General features: G+C 55.9%; 1 protein-coding gene across 1 annotated transcript in view; it reads right to left on the bottom strand.

The window, feature by feature from the left end:
* Positions 1-21,214, bottom strand: part of LOC129716271 (uncharacterized) — a 49,335-nt gene that overhangs the window by 22,026 nt on the left and 6,095 nt on the right. Inside the window, exons 2-8 of the mRNA XM_055666145.1 lie at positions 20,465-20,540; positions 18,289-18,480; positions 15,572-15,703; positions 12,709-12,976; positions 7,526-9,011; positions 5,129-6,417; positions 4,606-4,708 (exon numbers count right to left, since the gene is read on the bottom strand). Of these exons, the coding sequence (XP_055522120.1) occupies positions 4,606-4,708; positions 5,129-6,417; positions 7,526-9,011; positions 12,709-12,976; positions 15,572-15,703; positions 18,289-18,480; positions 20,465-20,525 (3,531 nt within the window). The 5' untranslated portion in view covers positions 20,526-20,540. The remainder of the gene's footprint in view (positions 1-4,605; positions 4,709-5,128; positions 6,418-7,525; positions 9,012-12,708; positions 12,977-15,571; positions 15,704-18,288; positions 18,481-20,464; positions 20,541-21,214) is intronic.

The following is a 21,214-nucleotide window of genomic DNA, read 5'->3' as shown; positions in this document are numbered from 1 at the left end:
CACCAACTACCTGGGTGGTTGAATGAGGGAGACCTGTTTCGTTGGTCAAAAGGTAACGTGGCGGTTGGTGGATTTGTGGACGATGAGAAGCTTTGTCTCCGACTACAGAGTGGGGTTAATGGGTTGGGGCCGAAGGGTGGGGAATGAGATAGAGATGGACTCCAGTGGCTACAGTGGGACTTAGATGAACCAGAAAGTATCTTTATGGAGGGTAGACAAAAGTGCTGGAGAAACTCAGCAGGTGCATCTATGGAGCGAAGGAAAGAGGCAACGTTTCGGGCTGAAACCCTTCGTTATGGAAGGATCTTTACTAATGACGAGGCAGCGTGATATGTAGATGGAGTCAATGGTGGGGAGTGTGGTCAGTCTGATGGACAAAATTTGTGCTAAAAAAAGTCTACATTTATGGCGAGCAGTAAAGATCTGTTTGGTGACACCAAATTCCTCAAGGGTTATGGCCACACACTCGGAAATTAGCATCTTGTCCCTATTGATTTTCATTGCTGTGATCTTGGATAGTCATTTCTTGGGCATAGCTAAGTGTCCCCAAAACAACAGATTCAGGGATGGCCAAATGGGGACTGTCATATGCTGAGAGAATGGAGCAATGGGCTTTCTAGTGAATACTCTGGAGAATTTACAGCGCGAAGGATGAGAGGGAATCTCATATAAAAAGCCCAATATAACTATTGTTAAGAGTTATTGGTAAAAACACGCTACCTTTAAGGCAGGAAACCTGTTCCCGATGTTGGGGGAGTCCAGAACCAGTGGGCACAGTTTAAGAACGAGGAAACACTTTTTCACACAGAGAGTGGCGAGTCTATCTTTGCCTCAGAGGGCGGTGGAGGCAGGTTCTCTGGATGCTTTCAAAAGAGAGCTAGATAGGGCTCTTAAAGATAGCGTAGTCAGGGGATGTGGGGAGAAGGCAGGAACGGGGTACTGATTGGGGATGACCAGCCATGATCACATTGAATGGCGGTGCTGGCTCGAAGGGCCGAATGGCCTACTCCTGCACCTATTGTGTATTGCCTATTGTCTATATACCTTCAATGGTGTATCAGTTCATACGCTCATACGTGAGAGAAGCAGAATTAGGCCATTCGGTCCATCAAGTCTACTCCGCCATTCAATGATGGCTGATCTATCTCTCCCTCTTATCCCTATTTCTCCTGCCTTCTCCTCATAACCCCTGACATCCGTACTAATCATGAATCTATTAATTAAAATATCCATGGCCTTGGCTTCCACGACCTTCTGTGGCAATGAATTCCACAGATTCACCACACTCTGAAGACTATCTAAATTCCTCCTCATCTCCTTTCTAAAAGGACGAACTTTAATTCTGAGGCTATGACATCTAGTCCCAGACTCTCCCACCAGTGGAAACATCTTCTCCACATCCACTCCACCACACCTGGAGTATTACGTACAGTTTTGGTCTCCTAATCTGAGGAAAGACATTCTTGCCATGGAGGGAGTACAGAGAAGGTTCACCAGACTGATTCTTGGGATGTCAGGACTTTCATATGAAGAAAGACTGGATAGGCTCGGCTTGTACTCGCTAGACTTTAGAAGATTGAGGGGGGATCTTATAGAAACTTAAAAAATCCTTAAGGGGTTGGATAGGCTAGATGCAGGAAGATTGTTCCCGATGTTGGGGAAGTCCAGGACAAGAGGTCACAGTTTAAGGATAAGGGGGAAATCTTATGAGAAAATGCCGAGATGAGAAAAACCTTTTTCACACAGAGAGTGGTGAATCTGTGGAATTCTCCGCCACAGAATGTAGTTGAGGCCAGTTCATTGGCTATATTTAAGAGGGAGTTAGATGTGGTCCTTGTGGCTAAAGGGATCAGGAGGTATGAAGAGAAGGCAGGTACGGGATACTGAGTTGGATGATCAGCCATGATCATATTGAATGGCGGTGCAGGCTCGAAGGGCAGAATGGCCTACTCCTGCACCTAATTTCTATGTTTCTATGTTTCTATGTTTCTATGTTTTTATCCAGCAGAACATTGTAAGAGTCACTGGGTACATGTTGGATTTCCCAGTCTGCCATGTAAGTAGATGTGTTTGTGTGGTTTAATAGACGATAGACACCAGCTACAGGAGGAGGTATACCCTTGAATATTCAGTTCTTGGCTTCTTGGCTGTTGCTCCAATGTGGTCGGTTCGACAGGTTGTTGAAGCCAAGGAGCTTGATGCTCCCAACCACTTCCACATCCGCACCAATGCTGCTGGTTGGCGCTTGTACTCCATCCATCACGTTTCCTGTCACTGGCTCCTGGACGTGCTGGCACTGAGGGAGAAGTTGTTGTCCTGACACCATGTTACCAAGCTCCCTGTCTCCGTCTCGTCAAATGCAATGAGACCCTATTTACATTGAGAACTGGGCTGGAAGGATATGGGCCAAATGTAGGAAAACAGGACTAGCCCAGTATGTCAACTGGCTCAACATGGACATTGCGGGCCGAAGGGCCTGTTCATGTGCTGTACTGTTTTATGTTCTAGTATGTTCTGCAGACACTTGACTCGGTGAAGGGTGAAAGGTCACCGCGGACCGGGATGCAGAGAAGGTTACAATGGGATCAGCGACGATCATCTCAATGGTGGGGTAGAATAGAGGGGCAGAACGGCTTCATCTTGCCCCCAGTCCCCAGCTTCAGTCCTCCCTTCAGTTACCCAACCACTCTCCCCCCCCTCCCTCCTCCCCCCACCAACCGCTTTGAGATTTATCCCCCAGGGACGTGTGAGTGTTGTTCCTGAGAGAAAACGCTCCCTCCCCCACTCCACCCAGTGGCTCGTCATTATACCCCCCCCCCCCCCCACACACACACACCCACCAGTCTACCCCGTCCCCCCTTCCCTCACACAACCAACTCCCACCACACTGATGGGCCCATTGCGTCACACAGCACTGAAAAAAACCCTTCGGCCAACTTGCCAACCCGGCCAGGATGCCCCATCTACACTAGTCCCACCGGCCTGCGTTTGGCCCATATCATTCTCAACCTGTCCTATCCATGTACCTGTCTGAGTGTGTTATTAATGCTATTATAGTACCCGCCGACTTCGGGTGCTGTCTGTACGTTCTCGCCGTTTCTTCGACATCTGCGGTTTCCTCCCACACTCCAAAGACGTACAGGCGTGTAGGTGAATTGGCTTGGCACATGTAAAAATTGTGCCTAGTGTGTGTAGAGTAGTGCTAATACGCGGAGATCGCTGGTCGGCGCGGACCCGGTGGGGCCGAAGGGCCTGTTACCGCACTGCATCTGTCAACTAAAGTAACTAAATTAAATATCTTCATAAATATTCTCTGCACTCTATAACAGTACACCTGTGACACGACGCTCCATCGTATGTACGAAATACCCGGACTGATGAAGGTCAACGTGCCAAAAAGCCCCTTGACCCGAGCTACTGTGAAACCACCTTCAGGGAATTATGTACCTGTGTTCACCCCTAGATCCCTCTGCTCTACAACACTCCCCATGGCCCTGTGTTCACCCCTAGATCCCTCTGCTCTACAACACTCCCCATGGCCCTGTGTTCACCCCTAGATCCCTCTGCTCTACAACACTCCCATGGCCCTGTGTTCACCCCTAGATCCCTCTGCTCTACAACATTCCCCATGGCCCTGCCATTCACTCCCAGATCCCTTCAGGGAGTGGGAACCCGTAGCCGGGGCAGCTCCGCGGTCCCCACACACGGCACCAGTGACACCCTTGCAGGAAACCTGCTCTATTGAAGGCATGGCGGTGACTGGTGGAGAATGTATCCCTTGCTCACGGGCAACAGAGCCACAGGCCCTGGAGTAACTCCTAGGGTCCCTCTGCTCTGTGGAGAACATGGCCCTGTGTTCACCCCTAGATGCTGGAGTGCTCTACAGCGGGCCCCATGGCCCTGTGGTTCACACGGATAGATCCCTCTGCTTTACAACACTCCCCTTGGAAAACGTGTTCACCCCATGTAAATCCAGCATTTGCTCTTCCTTGTCCCCATGGCCCCGTGTCACCCCTGGTCCGGGTGGCTCTACAACATGGCCCCAAGGCCCCATGTTCACCCTAGGGGGGGGGGGGGGGGGGGGGGGCCGGAGTGGAGCCGCTGTTCACGGGGGTGGGCGCGGGTCCAGGCTGAAACTCCAACACGGGAGGCGAATGACGCCCTGTGTTCACCCTAGATCCCTCTGTGGTGCAACACTCCCCATGGCCCCATATTTCACCCCTAAAATCCCTCTGCTCTATGGACATGGCCCCATAGGCCCCATGTTTTTGTAGACCATAAGATTGTTGAGGGCAGAGCTGTAGATGTGTGTGTACATGGACTCACTAAGGCGTTCGACAAGGTGCCGCATGGTAGGCTGCTCTGGATCCCTTAGATCTACAACACTCCCCAAGGGAGATGGTTGAACCCCTAGATCCCTTGGCTCCATGGAAGGAACAGAAGGTGATGGTGGAAGGTTGCTTCTGGCCATGGAGGCCTGTCCTAGTGATGGGCCTCAGGGTTCGGTGGGGACCCGTACTGGTTGCAGCTACCGCAATGTTTGGATGACAAGTACAGGGCAAGATTAGCACGGTTTGCTGATGATACAAAAGTGAGTGGTTTTACAGATAACGAAGATGGTTGTGACTGGTGGAGGATCTGGATCAGAGCTCGGTGGGCGGAGGAATGGTTCTCACGGGAATTTAACAGAGCCACAGTGCTGTTGTAACTTTGGGGGTCAAACAAGGGCAGGACTGACACAGTGAATAGTCGGCCTCTGGGTAGTGTTGTAGAGCAGAGGGATCTAGGAGTACAGGTGCATGGTTCCTTGAAGGTCGAGTCACAGGTAGATAAGGTGGTCAAAAAGGCTTTTGGAACTTTGGCCTTCATCAGTCATAGTATTGAGTATAGAGGTTGGGAGATCATGTTTGCAGTTGTACAAGATCTTGGTGAGACCGCATTTATCCATTGTGTACAGCGTTCTGGGCACTGTGTGATAGGGCCGGCGTACAACACTACTGGGTCCGGGTTGGAGAGCAGAGGGATCTAGGAGGCCTGGGTGCGGGGGGGGAATGGGGAGGGGTGACAGAGTGTTAAGGAGTGGGGGTATCAAGGCATGATCGGATATGTTCGGTGCGGCCAGGGTGACAGGTGCGGCGCGGGTGACAGGTGCGGCCTGGGAAAGTGTGACAGGTGTGGAGGCGACAGGTGTGACACCGCGGGCCAGGTGTGACAAGTGTGGGGATGTGGCCAGGTGTGACAGGTGTGACAGGTGCGGCCAGGTGTGACAGTGACGGTTGTGGACAGGTGTGACAGGTGCGGCCAGGTGTGACAGGTGTGACAGGTGTGGCCCATGTGTGACAGGTGCGGCCAGGTGGTGCGGCCATGTGTGTGGACAGGTGCGGACAGGTGCGGACAGGTGTGACAACTGCAGACAGGTGTGTGACAGGTGTGGCCATGGGATGTGGACAGGAGTGGCCTGAATGGATGTGACAGGTGTGGCCAGGTGGACAAGGAAGCAGCCAGGGTGATGGTGGACAGGTGTGGCAGGTGCAGGCCAGGTGTGACAGGTGCGGACAGGTGTGAGGGGTGCGGCCAGGTGCTGGGTGCGGACAGGTGTGACAGGTACGGCAAGGTGTGGACAGGTGCGGACAGGGCAAGATTAGCAGTGGCCAGGATGTGACAACGTGAGTGGTTTTGTGTGATAGGTGCGGATGGTTGTGACACGATTGCCAGGTGCGGATCTGGGACAGGATGTGGCCAGGTGCGGCCAGGTGTGACAAGGTGCGGCCAGGTGTGAACAGGTGCGGACAGGTGTGAGAGGTGCGGTAGTGTGACAGGTGTGGCCAGGTGCGGACAGGTTGTGACAGGTGTGGCCAGGTGTGACAGGTGCGGACAGGTGTGAACAGATGCGGCCAGGTGCGGCCAGGTGTGACAGGTGTGGCCAGGTGCGGAGTACAGTGACAGGTGCGGCCAGGTGTGACAAGGTGCGGCCAGGTGTGATAAGGTGCGGACAGGTGTGACAGGTGTGGCCAGGTGCGGCCAGGTGTGGCCAGAGTATTGTGACAGGTATGGCCAGTTGGGACAGGTGCAGTTGATAAGACGTGGTGTGACCGCATTGCGGCCAGGTGTGGCCGGTGCGGCCACCAGATAGGTGGACAGGTGCGGCCAGGTACTGGGTGACAGGTGTAGCCAGGTGGGACTAGGGTGCGGCATGGTGTGACAGGTGTGGCCAGGTGTGACAGGTGCGGCCAGGTGTGACAGGTGTGGCCAGGTGTGACAGGTGTGGACAGGTGTGACAGGTGTGGCCAGGTGTGACAGGTGCGGCCAGGTGTGACAGGTGCGGACAGGTGTGACAGGTGTGGCCAGGTGTGACAGGTGCGGCCAGGTGTGACAGGTGCGGCCAGGTGTGACAGGTGCGGCCAGGTGTGACAGGTGCTGCCAGGTGTGACAGGTGTGGCCAGGTGTGACAGGTGTGGCCAGGTGTGACAGGTGCGGCCAGGTGTGACAGGTGTGACAGGTGCGGCCAGGTGTGACAGGTGCGGCCAGGTGTGACAGGTGCGGCCAGGTGTGACAGGTGTGCGGCCAGGTGTGACAGGTGCGGACAGGTGTGACAGGTGCGGACAGGTGTGACAGGTGTGGCCAGGTGTGACAGGTGCGGACAGGTGTGACAGGTGTGGCAGGTGTGACAGGTGTGACAGGTGCGGCCAGGTGTGACAGGTGTGACAGGTGTGGCCATGTGTGACAGGTGCGGACAGGTGTGGCCAGGGTGTGGACAGGTGTGGCCAGGTGTGGCCAGGTGTGACAGGTGCGGCCAGGTGTGGCCATGTGTGACAGGTGTGGCCAGGTGCGGACAGGTGTGGCCAGTTGTGACAGGTGTGGACAGGTGCGGCCAGGTGTGGCCAGGTGCGGACAGGTGTGGCCAGGTGTGGCCAGGTGCGGCAGGTGTGACAGGTGTGGACAGGTGTGGACAGGTGTGTACAGGTGTGGACAGGTGTGTACAGGTGTGGACAGGTGTGTACAGGTGTGGACAGGTGTGTACAGGTGTGTACAGGTGTGGACAGGTGTGTACAGGTGTGTACAGGTGTGGACAGGTGTGTACAGGTGTGGACAGGTGTGGACAGGTGTGTACAGGTGTGTACAGGTGTGGACAGGTGTGGACAGGTGTGGACAGGTGTGGCCAGGTGTGACAGGTGTGGCCAGTTGTGACAGGTGTGACAGGTGTGACAGGTGTGGACAGGTGTGGCGAGTTGTGGCCAGGTGTGGCCAGTTGTGACAGGTGTGACAGGTGTGACAGGTGTGGCCAGGTGTGACAGGTGTGACAGGTGTGGCCAGGTGTGACAGGTGTGGCCAGTTGTGACAGGTGTGGCCAGGTGTGGCCAGGTGTGACAGGTGTGACAGGTGTGGCCAGTTGTGACAGGTGTGGCCAGGTGTGTGGGGACAGGTGTGGCCAGGTGTGGCCAGGTGTGGCCAGGTGTGGCCAGGTGTGACAGGTGTATTCGTGGCACCCACACCCATCTCCTGTCCCCCGGGGTGGGGTTCAGACGTAGACAGGTCGCACGACGAAAGTGAGCGCGGTGATGCGGGTGTGACAGGCGAAGCGGTGCAGGCGGGAAGCGTCGGGGCCGGGGAACGAGGCGGGTGTGGATCCGGGCGGAGGAGCAGGTAACACGGCGCTCGAGTTCTTCATCTCCTGGGCGTGGACCACGATGGCCCCACAGTGCAGAAGCAGCCGGTTGTGGTAGAACAAGCCGGGCCGGCCGGAGGGCAAGGCGGCCGTGCCAGGCGGGCTGGTCGCGGGGGGAAGAGGACCGGGGGCGGGAGGACCTGGCGCGGGGCCGCGGGCGAAGCCGGGCGAGACGTCGGGTCTGGCGGCGGGGCCCCGGGCGAAGCGGGACGGGGGTTTGGGTTTGGGGTTGGGGTTGGGGTGGGGGTTGGGGCCGGGCGGGAGGTCGGGGCTGGGTATTGGCGAGGCCGGGAGGCCAGATCTGGCGGCGGGCCCGCGGGAGAAGCGGGGCGGGGGTTTGGGTTTGGGGTTGGGCTTGGGTTTGGGGTTGGGGTTGGGGTTGGGGCCGGGCGGGAGGTCGGGGCCGGGTGTGGGCCAGGGCACAAGGCCAGGTCTAGCGGCAGGCCCGCGGGCCGACAGCACGGCCACCGGGTAAGTGTCGTACGGACACAAGAGGCCGGCGGCCCGGCACTGGGCGCGGCTGGCGTGGTAATACGCTGCCCACGACTGGCGGCCGCCCCGGTGCCCGCTGGTGTAGAAGTAAAGGCCGGGCGAGGCGGGGTCCCTGGGCGGGCCGGCCCGCTGACTGTCCTGGCCCGGGTAGGCGAACCTGCCCCCGTAGCGGCCGGTGCGGCTATAGGCGGGGTGTCTGCGGGCCGGCGCGGCGGGCTGTGCCCGGGGAACGACCGCTAGCTCCAGGCGGCAGCTCCACGCCGGCGAGGTGTAGAGACGCGGGCGGAAACGTGGCTGGGACAGGTCGGTGTAGAGTCTCAGGCGCTCCGGGGCCACGGCGTGGAACTGAAAGGCCTCCAGCAGGCGAGGCGTGAGCAGAGGCCGGAGCTGCTGCCCCACCGCCGCCGGCAGCGACACCAGCTCCTCCGGCGACATCATGGGGAAGCGGATGCGGCTGAGCAGCAGCTCGGCGGCGTCTCCTCGCCCGCGGGTCTCCAGCCACCGCTCCAGCGCCCTGTACAGCGACAGCTCACTCGGCACCGCCAGGTCCGACCGCTGCAGCAACGTGTCCAATTCTTCTGCCGTCACCTCGGGCCACGCCAGCGACTGCATGAACGCCTGGCAGTTCCACGCCAAGTACTCCAGGCAAACCTCCTTCAGCAGCGGGTCCTCCACCGCCTCCGCGTAATTGTACAACTCCAGCTGGTGGCGGAAGGACGGGTCCTGCGGCAACAGTTTGTAGAACAGTCGGTCACAATGATCCCGCACCGCGGTCACCCCGTAATCTGATGCCATGTTGTGGATGCACTTCACCGACGCGAGAGTCACATCGATGGTCTTGGTGTAGAAATACCTGCGGGGGAGACGGAGGGGGGGAGGGGGGGTGGGGGGGGAGGGGGGGAGAGGGGAGGGGGGGGAGGGGGGGTGGGGGGGGGAGGGGGGGGGGGGGGGAGAGGGGGAGAGGGGGGGGGGGGGTGAGAGAGGGTGGGGGGGAGGGGGGAGGGGGAGGGGGGAGGGGGTGAGGGAAGGGGAGGGAGTGAGAGACCAGAGTGGGAGAAATTCAGAGACCAGCAGAGGAGGACAGAGGGCTTAATTAGGAAAGGGAAAATAGATTATGAAAGAAAACTGGCAGGGAACATAAATACTGACTGCAAATGTTTTTATAGATATGTAATGATAAAAAGATTAGTTAAAACAAATGTAGGTCCCTTGCAGTCAGAAACAGGTGAATTGATCATGGGGAACAAGGATATGGCGGACCAATTGAATAACTACTTTGGTTCCGTCTTCACTAACGAAGACCTAAATAATCTGCCGGAAATAGCAGGGGACCAGGGGTCAAAATGAGATGGAGGAACTGAGTGAAATCCAGGTTAGTCTGGAAGTGGTGTTAGGTAAACTGAATGGATTAAAGGCCGATAAATCCCCAGGGCCAGATAGGCGGCATCCCAGAGTACTTAAGGAAGTAGCCTCAGAAATAGTGGATGCATTAGTGATAATTTTTCAAAACTCTTTAGATTCTGGAGTAGTTCCTGAGGATTGGAGGGTAGCTAATGTAACCCCACTTTTTACAAAGGGAGGGAGAGGGAAAACGGGGAATTACAGACCAGTTAGTCTAACATCGGTAGTGGGGAAACTGCTAGAGTCAGTTATTAAAGATGGGATAGCAGCACATTTGGAAAGTGGTGAAATCATTGGACAAAGTCAGCATGGATTTATGAAAAGTAAATCATGTCTGACGAATCTTATAGAATTTTTCGAGGATGTAGCTAGTACAGTGGACTTCAGTAAGGCCTTTGACAAGGTTCCTCATGGAAGGTTGGTTAAGAAGGTTCAAAGGTTGGGTATTAATGGTGGAGTAGCAAGATGGAGTCAACAGTGGCTGAATGGGAGATGCCAGAGAGTAATGGTGGATGGTTGTTTGTCAGGTTGGAGGCCAGTGACTAGTGGGGTGCCTCAGGGATCTGTGTTGGGTCCACTGTTGTTTGTCATATACATCAATGATCTGGATGATGGTGTGGTTAATTGGATTAGTAAGTATGCAGATGATACTAAGATAGGTGGTGTTGTGGCTAATGTAGATTTTCAAAGTCTACAGAGAGATTTAGGCCAGTTGGAAGAGTGGGCTGAAAAATGGCAGATGGTGTTTAATGCTGATAAGTGTGAGGTGCTACATCTTGGCAGGACAAATCAAAATAGGACGTACATGGTAAATGGTAGGGAATTGAAGAATGCAGGTGAACAGAGGGATCTGGGAATAACTGTGCACAGTTCCCTGAAAGTGGAATCTCATGTAGATAGGGTGGTAAAGAAAGCTTTTGGTGTGCTGGCCTTTATAAATCAGAGCATTGAGTATAGAAGTTGGGATGTAATGTTAAAATTGTACAAGGCATTGGTGAGACCAATTCTGGAGTATGGTGTACAATTTTGGTCGCCTAATTATAGGAAGGATGTCAACAAAATAGAGAGCGTACAGAGGAGATTTACTAGAATGTTGCCTGGGTTTCAGCAACTAAGTTACAGAGAAAGGTTGAATAAGTCAGGGTTTTATTCTTTGGAGCGCAGAAGGTTAAGGGGGGACTTGATAGAGGTTTTTAAAATGATGAGAGGGATAGACAGAGTTGACGTGGACAAGCTTTTCCCACTGAGAGTAGGGAAGATTCAAACAAGGGGACATGACTTGAGAATTAAGGGACTGAAGTTTAGGGGTAACATGAGGGGGAACTTCTTTAGAGAGTGGTAGCGGTGTGGAATGAGCTTCCAGTGAAGGTAGTGGAGGCAGGTTCGTTTTTATCATTTAAAAATAAATTGGATAGTTATATGGACGGGAAAGGAATGCAGGGTTATGGTCTGAGCGCAGGTATATGGGACTAGGGGAGAATATGTGTTAGGCACGGACTAGAAGGGTCGAGATGGCCTGTTTCCATGCTGTAATTGTTATATGGTTATATGGTTATAGAGTGGATAAGGGAGAACCCGTGGATGTGTTATATCTGGACTTTCAGAAGGCTTTCGACAAGGTCCCACATAAGAGATTAGTATACAAACTTAAAGCACACGGTATTGGGGGTTCAGTATTGATGTGGATAGAGAACTGGCTGGCAAACAGGAAGCAAAGAGTAGGAGTAAACTGCTCCTTTTCACAATGGCAGGCAGTGACTAGTGGGGTACCGCAAGGCTCAGTGATGGGACCCCAGCTATTTACAATATATATTAATGATTTGGACGTGGGAATTGAATGCAACATCTCCAAATTTGCCGATGACACTAAGCTGGGGGGCAGTGTTAGCTGTGAGGAGGATGCTAGGAGGCTGCAAGGTGACTTGGATAGGCTGGGTGGGTGGGCAAATGCATGGCAGATGCAGTATAATGTGGATAAATGTGAGGTTATCCACTTTGGAGGCAAAAAACAGGAAAGTAGACTATTATCTGAATGGTGGCCGATTAGGAAAAGGGGAGATGCAATGAGACCTGGGTGTCATGGTACACCAGTCATTGACAGTACGCATGCAGGTGAAGCAGGCAGTGAAGAAAGCATTCATAGCAAATGGATTTGAGTATAGGAGCAGGGAGGTTCTACTACAGTTGCACAGGGTCTTGGTGAGACCACACCTGGAGTATTGCATACAGTTTTGGTCTCCTAATCTGAGGAAAGACATTCTTGCCATAGAGTGAGTACAGAGAAGGTTCACCAGACTGATTACCGGGATATCAGGACTTTCATATGAAGAAAGACTGGAGAGACTCGGCTTGTACTCGCTAGAATTTAGAAGATTGATGGGGGGATCTTATAGAAACGTACAAAATTATTGAGGGATTGGACAGGCTAGATGCAGGAAGATTGTTCCCGATGTTGGGGAAGTCCAGAACAAGGGGTCACAGTTTAAGGATAAGGGGGAAGTCTTTTAGGACCGAGATGAGAAAAACATTTTTCACACAGAGAGTGGTGAATCTCTGGAATTCTCTGCCAAAGAGGGTAGTTGAGGCCACACAGTTCATTGGCTATATTTAAGAGGGAGTTAGATGTGGCCCTTGTGGCTAAGGGGATCAGGGGTATGGAGAGAAGGCAGGTACAGGATACTGAGATGGATGATCAGCCATGATCATATTGAATGGCGAATGGTGCAGGCTCGAAGGGCCGAATGGCCTACTCCTGCACCTATGTTCTATGTTTCTATGAGTGATTTTGCAGATAGTGAAGATGGTTGTGAACGATTGCTGCAGGATCTGGATCGATTGGCCAGGTGGGCGGAGGAATGGCTGATGGAATGTAATACAAATTGTGAGATGTTGCATTTTGGGACATCGAACAAGGGCAGGACTGGAGGAGGGCCCTATGCCCCCCCCCCCCCCCCCCCCCGCTCCCCGTATCTGCCCCCTCAGTGGGTGAGGGAGGGGGTGGTGAGGGGTGAGGGGAGGGGGGGTGAGCGGGGTCAGGGATGGGGTGAGTGTGGTGGGGAGGGGGTGAGGGATTAGGGAGGGGGGGGTGAGCGGGGGGGGGGGGGGGGGGGGGGGGGGGGGGAGCGGGGTGAGGGATGTGCGGGCCTAACCTGATGATGCCCTCCACGTACTGCACGCAGTCCTGTGACAAGAGCATGCTGACGTTGGGCCCGTCGGTGCGGCTGATGGTGTTGCCGTCGTTGTGCAGGGCCAGCACCAGGCGGTGGACACAAGAGCGCATCTGCTCCCTGCCGGTCTCCAGCGCGATCACGGTGATGTTGAGGTCGCAGTCCCTGCGACTAGCGTACAGCTCCTGCAGCGACACCCGCAGCTCCGCCGTCAGGTCCAGTCTGTAGCCGAAGAAATGGTCCCATCTGCCTGCAACACGCACTCATGGAACAACGCATCGCAACCGTGCATGGAGTCTCGCAACCGTGCATGTATAACCATATAAAAATTACAGCACGGAAACGGGCCATCTCGGCCCTTCTAGTCCGTGCCGAACACTTACTCCCACCTAGTCCCATCTACCTGCACTCAGACCATAACCCTCCATTCCTTTCCCGTCCATATACCTATCCAATTTATTTTTAAATGATAAAATCGCACCTGCCTCCACCACTTCCACTGGAAGCTCAGTCCCGCAACCGTGCATGCAGTTCCACAACCATGGAGTCCCGCAACCGTGCACGGAGTCCCGCAACCGTGCATGGAGTCCCGCAACCGTGCATGGAGTCTTGGAACCGTGCACGGAGTCCTGGAACCGTGCATGGAGTCCCGCAACCGTGCACGGAGTCCCGCAACCGTGCACGGAGTCTTGGAACCGTGCACGGAGTCTTGGAACCGTGCATGGAGTCTTGGAACCGTGCACGGAGTCTTGGAACCGTGCATGGAGTCTTGGAACCGTGCATGGAGTCCCGCAACCGTGCACGGAGTCCTGGAACCGTGCATGGAGTCCCGCAACCGTGCACGGAGTCTTGGAACCGTGCATGGAGTCTTGGAACCGTGCATGGAGTCTTGGAACCGTGCATGGAGTCCTGGAACCGTGCACGGAGTCCCGCAACCGTGCACGGAGTCTTGGAACCGTGCATGGAGTCTTGGAACCGTGCATGGAGTCTTGGAACCGTGCATGGAGTCCTGGAACCGTGCATGGAGTCCCGCAACCGTGCACGGAGTCTTGGAACCGTGCATGGAGTCTTGGAACCGTGCATGGAGTCCTGGAACCGTGCATGGAGTCCCGCAACCGTGCATGGAGTCACCGTGCACGGAGTCCCGCAACCGTGCATGGAGTCCCGCAACCGTGCATGGAGTCTTGGAACCGTGCATGGAGTCCCGCAACCGTGCACGGAGTCTTGGAACCGTGCACGGAGTCCTGGAACCGTGCATGGAGTCCTGGAACCGTGCACGGAGTCCCGCAACCGTGCATGGAGTCTTGGAACCGTGCATGGAGTCTTGGAACCGTGCACGGAGTCCTGGAACCGTGCACGGAGTCTTGGAACCGTGCATGGAGTCTTGGAACCGTGCACGGAGTCCCGGAACCGTGCATGGAGTCCCGGAACCGTGCACGGAGTCCTGGAACCGTGCACGGAGTCCACGGAGTCCTGGAACCGTGCATGGAGTCTTGGACCGTGCACGGAGTCTTGGAACCGTGCACGGAGTCCTGGAACCGTGCACGGAGTCCTGGAACCGTGCATGGAGTCCCGCAACCGTGCACGGAGTCCTGGAACCGTGCACGGAGTCCCGCAACCGTGCATGGAGTCTTGGAACCGTGCACGGAGTCCTGGAACCGTGCACGGAGTCCCGCAACCGTGCATGGAGTCCCGGAACCGTGCATGGAGTCCTGGAACCGTGCATGGAGTCCCGCAACCGTGCATGGAGTCCTGCAACCGTGCATGGAGTCCTGGAACCGTGCATGGAGTTCTGGAACCGTGCATGGAGTTCTGCAACCGTGCATGGATTCCTGCAACCGTGCATGGATTCCTGCAACCATTGAGTTCCGCACCCATGGAGCCCCGCAACCGTGCATGGATTCTCGCAACCATGGAGTCCTGGAACCGTGCATGCATTCCCGCAACCGTGCATGCAGCCCTGGAACCGCGCATGGAGTCCCGGAACCGTGCATGGATTCCTGCAACCATGGAGTCCCGCAACCGTGCATGGAGTCCCGCAACCGTGTAACATTTTCTCATCGGGCAAAGGACACAGAAGTGTTGTAACACACATGTCTAGATTCTTCCCAGCGGGTTGGTTTAGTTTCGAGATACAGCGCAGAAACAGGCCAATCGGCCCACAGAGTCCACGCCGACCGGCTATCCCCGAACACTAGCACCATCCTACACACTCTAGGGACAATTTGCATTTACACCAACGCCAATTAACCCACAAACCGGAATGTCTTTGGAGTGTGGGAGGAAACCAAAGCACCCGGAGAAAACCCACGCGGTCACGGGGAGGACGTGCAGATCCCGCACACACTGCGCCGGGAGTCGGGATCAAACCCGCGACTCTGCTGCACGACTACTCCGTTCCTCTGTACAAAACCTTGATCGCACTTCACTGCATTTTATCTTGTACTATGGTGGGATCTTGTACCGGACAGAGGCACGTGAGAGAAGCTGGTACGGAGGGTAGTGAGGTAACCAAAATGGCATTACGGGGAGAAACGAGGAGGTACGAAGGTAAACTACCCAAGAATATAACGGGCAGTAAAAACCTCCCAAACACCTCAACTCCACCCCCACAATGAACCCCCTGACCCCCTCCTCCACCCCCTCTCCCATCCCTCTTCCCTCACCTACCTCCAGACCTACCCCCCCCCCCCCCCCCTCAACCATAGCCCCACAGTGAACTCCCTGTCCCTCCCTCCCTCCTCCTGCCCCCACCCCCTCACTCCCCTTTCTCTCCCCCCCCAACCCCCCCCCCCCCCTCTCTCTTCCGACCCCTTCCCTTCCCCCCCCCCCTCCCCATACGTACGGGGGTCGCAGCGGGCCCCTGCATCCTCCGAGTGCTGGCAGTCGTGGACCTTCCAGCCACGACTCTTGCAGAGTGTGAGCGAGGTCTCGGTGCCCGCACACGCCACCTCGTCCATCAGGATGGGGCCAGAACCTGGGGGGGGGGGGGGGCAGAAGAGAAGGGAGAGGGAGAGGGGGGGGGGGGGGGGGGACAGAGAGAGGGGGGGAAGAGGGAGAGGGGGAGAGAAAGGGGGAGAGAGAGGGAGAGGGAGGGAGGTGGAGAGGCCGGGGGGAAGAGAGAGGGGGAGAGGGGAAAAGGGGGAGTAGAGAAGGGGTGTGAGGGGGAAGGGAAGTAGGAGGAGGGGGAAGGGAAGGAGAGAGAGGGGGGGAGGGGAGAGAGGGGGGGGGGGGGATGGAGAGAGGGGGGAGGAGGAGAGAGGGGGAGGGGGAGAGAGAGAGGGGGAGGAGAGAGAGAGAGAGAGGAGGGGCAGAGAGTGAAAGGGATCAGTGTAGCCGCACCCCCCACGAACCGCCCCCCCCCCCCCCCCATCTCCCCCACTTCCCGCAATGTGGCCGCACTGTCCAACACGAGAGGGCACAGCTTTGAGATGAGAGGGGGAAAGTTTAACGGAGATGTGGGGGGAAGGTTTATACACAGAGGGTGGTGGGGGCCTGGTGCTGCAACGGAGGGAGGGGGTGGTGCCTGGTGGTTTGGGTGGAGGAAGATACGATAGTGGTGTTTAAGGGGCTTTTAGACAGGCTCATGGATATGCAGGGAATGGAACGATATGGATCACATGCAGGCTGAGGAGATCAGTTTAAGTTGACATCATAGATAGACACACAGTGCTGCAGTATCTCAGCGGGTCAGGCAGCATCTGTGGAGAACATGGATAGGTGACGTTTCACACAGTGCTGGATCCAGTAACTAAACCTATCCATGTTCTCCACAGATGCTGCCTGACTGAGTTACTCCAGCACTCTGTGAAACGTCACCTATGCATGTTCTCCACAGATGCTGCCTGACCCGCTGAGTTACTCCAGCACTCTGTGAAACGTCACCTATCCATGTTCTCCACAGATGCTGCCTGGCCCGCTCTAGTTTACTCTAGCTTTTTGAGTCTTTCTTGGGTATTTACCCAGTTTAGTTTAGATTAGAGATACAGCGCGGAAACAGGCCCTTCAGCCCACCGAGTCAGTGCCGACCAGCGATAATTCCCGATAATTCACTAGACTGATTCCTGGGATGTCAGGACTTTCATATGAAGAAAGATTGGATATACTCGGTTTTGTACTCGCTAGTAGAGGGGGGATCTTATAGAACCTACAAAATTCTTAAGGGACAGAAAAGAGGGGAAACTCAGCGGGTGCAGCAGCATTATGGAGCAGGAAATAGGCAACGTAAGGGGTTGCCTATTTCCTTCGCTCCATAGATGCAGCTGAAGAGTTTTCCAGCTTTTCTGTGTAACCTTCGATTGGGGCATCTGCAGTCCCTCTTTAACAAAATTCTTAAGGGGTTGGACAGGCTAAACGCAGGAAGATTGTTCCCGATGTTGGGGAAGTCCAGAACAAGGGGCTACTGTTTAAGGATAAGGGGGAAATATTTTAGGACCGAGATGAGAAAAAACATTTTTCACACGGAGAGTGGTGAATCTCTGGAATTCTCTGCCGCAGAAGGTAGTTGAGGCCAGTTCATTGGCTATATTTAAGAGGGAGTTAGATGTAGCCCTTGTGGCTAAAGGGATCAGGGGGTATGGAAAGAAGGCAGGTACAGGATACTGAGTTGGATGATCAGCCATGATCATATTGAATGGCAGTGCAGGCTCGAAGGGCCGAATGGCCTACTCCTGCACCTATTTTCAATGTTTCTATGCACATAAACGTCATCCTACACACACCAGAGACATGTTTTTACATTTATGCCAAGCCAATTAACCTACACACCTATACATGTTTGGAGTGTGGGATGAAACTGGAGCACACGGAGAAATCCCACACAGTCACAGGGGGAAATCATATGCTGAGAGCATTGAGCAGCTGGGCTTGTACACTCTGGAGTTTGGAAGGATGAGTGGGGATCTTATTGAAACATATAAGATTATTAAGGGTTTGGACACGCTAGAGGCAGGAAACATGTTCCCGATGTTAAGGGAGTCCAGAACCAGGGGCCACAGTTTAAAAATAAGGGGTAAGCTATTTAGAACGGAGATGAGGAAACACTTTTTCACATAGAGAGTGGTGAGTCTGTGGAATTCTCTGCCTCAGAGGGCGGTGGAGGCCGGTTCCCCGGATGCTTTCAAAGTTCGCTGCTGGCAAATTCATTTCACTGCATGAATAAAACTTTTACGTTTGACAGAGAGCTGGATAGGGCTCCTAAAAATAGTGGAGTCAGGGGATATGGGGAGAAGGCAGGAACGGGGTACTGATTGGGGATGATCAGCCAAGATCACATTAACTGGCGGTGCTGACTCGAAGGGCCGAATGGCCAACTCCTGCACCTGTTGTCTATTGGAACGTGCAAACTCGGCAGAGACAGCACCCGTGGTCAGGATTGAACCCGGGTCTCCAGCGCTGTGAGGCACCAATTCTACCGCTGCGCCACCGTGCCGCCCTGACCATCATCTGCAGTCGCTTCCTATCATGTCCAGCACAGACCTTGTGGGCCGAAGGGCCGCTTCCCATGCTGTGCTGGCCCATGTTGTGTGTGTGTAGCGTGTGGGTGATGCGCGGCGCTCCCACCTGCCCCGAACACGCCTCCGATGGTGGCCTCTGTGGCGTTGAGGTAGCCCAGGCTGCGGCAAACCACGTTGGCGTCGGTCAGGTCCCAGCCATCGTCACACACCGTGCCCCACTCCCCGTCATAGTAAACCTCCACTCGGCCCTCTGTCGGCTGCTGGCCCCCCGACAGACGCAGCTCACCACGATCCACCGCTGGGGAGAGAGGGTGATCAGTACAGGGGGAGAAACAGACACAGGGGGAGACACAGGGGGAGAGACACAGGGGGAGACACAGGGGGAGACACAGAGACACAGGGGGAGACACAGCGACACAGGGGAGACAAACAGGGGGAGACACAGACACAGGGGGAGAGACACAGACACAGGGGGAGACACAGACACAGGGGGAGACACAGACACAGGGGAGAGACACAGACACAGGGGAGACACAGACACAGGGGAGACACAGACACAGGGAGAAACAGACACAGGGGGAGACACAGACACAGGGGGAGACACAGACACAGGGGGAGACACAGACACAGGGGGAGACACAGACACAGACACAGGGGGAGAAACAGACACAGGGGGGAGACACAGACACAGGGGGAGACACAGACACAGGGGGAGACACAGGGGGAGACACAGACACAGGGGGAGAGACACAGACACAGGGGGAGACACAGACACAGGGGGGACACAGGGGGAGAAACAGACACAGGGGGGGAGACACAGGGGGGAGACACAGGGGGAGACACACAGACACAGGGGGAGACACAGACACAGGGGAGACACAGGGGGAGACACAGGGGGAGACACAGACACAGGGGGAGACACAGGGGGAGACACAGGGGGAGACACAGACACAGAGACACAGGGGGGAGACACAGGGGGAGACACAGACACAGGGGAGACACAGACACAGGGGGAGACACAGACACAGAGACACAGGGGGAGACACAGGGGGAGACACAGACACAGGGGGAGACACAGACACAGGGGGAGACACAGACACAGGGGGAGACACAGGGGGAGACACAGACACAGGGGAGACACAGGGCGAGACACAGACACAGGGGGAGACACAGACACAGGGGGGGAACACAGACACAGGGGGAGACAGAGACACAGGGGGAGACACAGACACAGGGGGAGACACAGACACAGGGGGAGACACAGACACAGGGGGAGACAGAGACACGGGGGAGACACAGGGGGAGACACAGGGGGAGACACAGACACAGAGACACAGACACGGGGGGAGACACAGACACAGGGGGGGGAGACACAGGGGGAGACACAGACACAGGGGGAGACACAGACACAGGGGGGACACAGACACAGGGGGAGACACAGACACAGGGGGAGACACAGGGACAGGAGACAGAGACACGGGGGACACAGACACAGGGGGAGACACAGGGGGAGACACAGGGGGAGACACAGGGGGAGACACAGGGGAGACAGAGACACAGGGGGAGACAGAGACACGGGGGAGACACAGGGGGAGAGACACAGGGGGAGACACAGACACAGAGACACAGACACGGGGGGGAGACACAGACACAGGGGGAGACACACAGGGGGAGACACAGACACAGGGGGAGACACAGACACAGGGGGAGACACAGAGACACAGGGGGAGACAGAGACACAGGGGGAGACACAGGGGGAGACACAGGGGGGAGACACAGACACAGGGGGAGACACAGGGGGAGACACAGGGGGAGACAGAGACACAGGGGGAGACAGAGACACAGGGGGAGACACATGGGGAGACACAGGGGGAGACACAGGGGGAGACACAGGGGGAGACAGAGACACAGGGGGAGACAGAGACACAGGGGGAGACAGAGACACGGGGTTGAGGTGGGGCTGAGGGGCGAGTTCGGGAGGGTTGAAAGGGGTGGGTTGAGGGGGGGTGTGTTGGGGGGGTTAAGGTGAGGTGGGGGGGGCTTGGGGTAGTTGGGGGGGGGGTTGTTGGGGGAGTTGTTGGGGGGGGTTGGTGTCGAGGGGAGTGAGTTGGGCATTAGGGTGGGGTGGGGGTTGAGGGGGCAGTTGGGGAGGGGTTGGGGTTGTTGGGTGAGGGGGGGGGGGGGGTGTTGTTGGGGGGGGGTTGGTGTTTGAGGGGAGTGAGTTGGGGGTTAGGGTGGGGTGGGGTTGGGGGGGCAGTTGGGGGTTGAGGGGCAGACGTTACCATTGCTGAGACCAGCCAGCAGCAGGGTCAGTACCAGGGTCCGTGGGCGAGACATCTCCATGGGGATGGGCGAGACCTGGGAGAGAAGGGTGGTGTCAGACGCTGGTCGCCATTGTCCATCCGGGCAGCGAGTATAAGAGTGACGGTGCGGCTCTGCAGGACTTAGTTTAGTCAGTATTTGGAGCAAGGGGCAGCGGTAGAGTTGCTGCCTCACAGCACCAGAGACCCGGGTTCCATCCTGACTACGGGTGCTGTCTGTACGCTGGGAGTTTGTACATTCTCCCCGTGACCATGGGGGTTTTCTCCGGGTGCTCCAATTTCCTCCCACACTCCAAAGACATGCAGGTTTGTAGGTTAACTGGGTTTGGTGTAAATGTAATTGGTCCCGAGTGTATGTAGGATGGTGTTAGTGTGCGGGGGTCGCTGGTCGGTGCGGACTCGGTGGGCTGAGGTGCCTGTTACCGAGCCCTGTCTCTAAACTATTGCGTGCAGTCCTGGTCTGCCCTTGAGTGCTGCCTCTTTTGGAGGGTTTCAGCTATAGGGAGAGGTTGGACAACTTTCATGTTCAGTCTGAGGAAAGGTCTCCACCCGAAACGTCACCCATTCCTTCTCTCCACAGATGCTGAGTTACTCCAGCACTCTGTGAAACGTCACCTATCCATGTTCCCCACAGATGCTGCCTGACCCACTGAGTTACTCCACCACTCTGTGAAACGTCACCTATCCATGTTCCCCACAGATGCTGCCTGA

This window comes from Leucoraja erinacea, unplaced genomic scaffold (genome assembly GCF_028641065.1).
Source record: "Leucoraja erinacea ecotype New England unplaced genomic scaffold, Leri_hhj_1 Leri_199S, whole genome shotgun sequence".
NCBI lineage: Eukaryota > Metazoa > Chordata > Chondrichthyes > Rajiformes > Rajidae > Leucoraja > Leucoraja erinaceus.
Note: the sequence above shows the minus strand (reverse complement) of the source record. Positions and strands in the feature narration are given on the sequence as shown.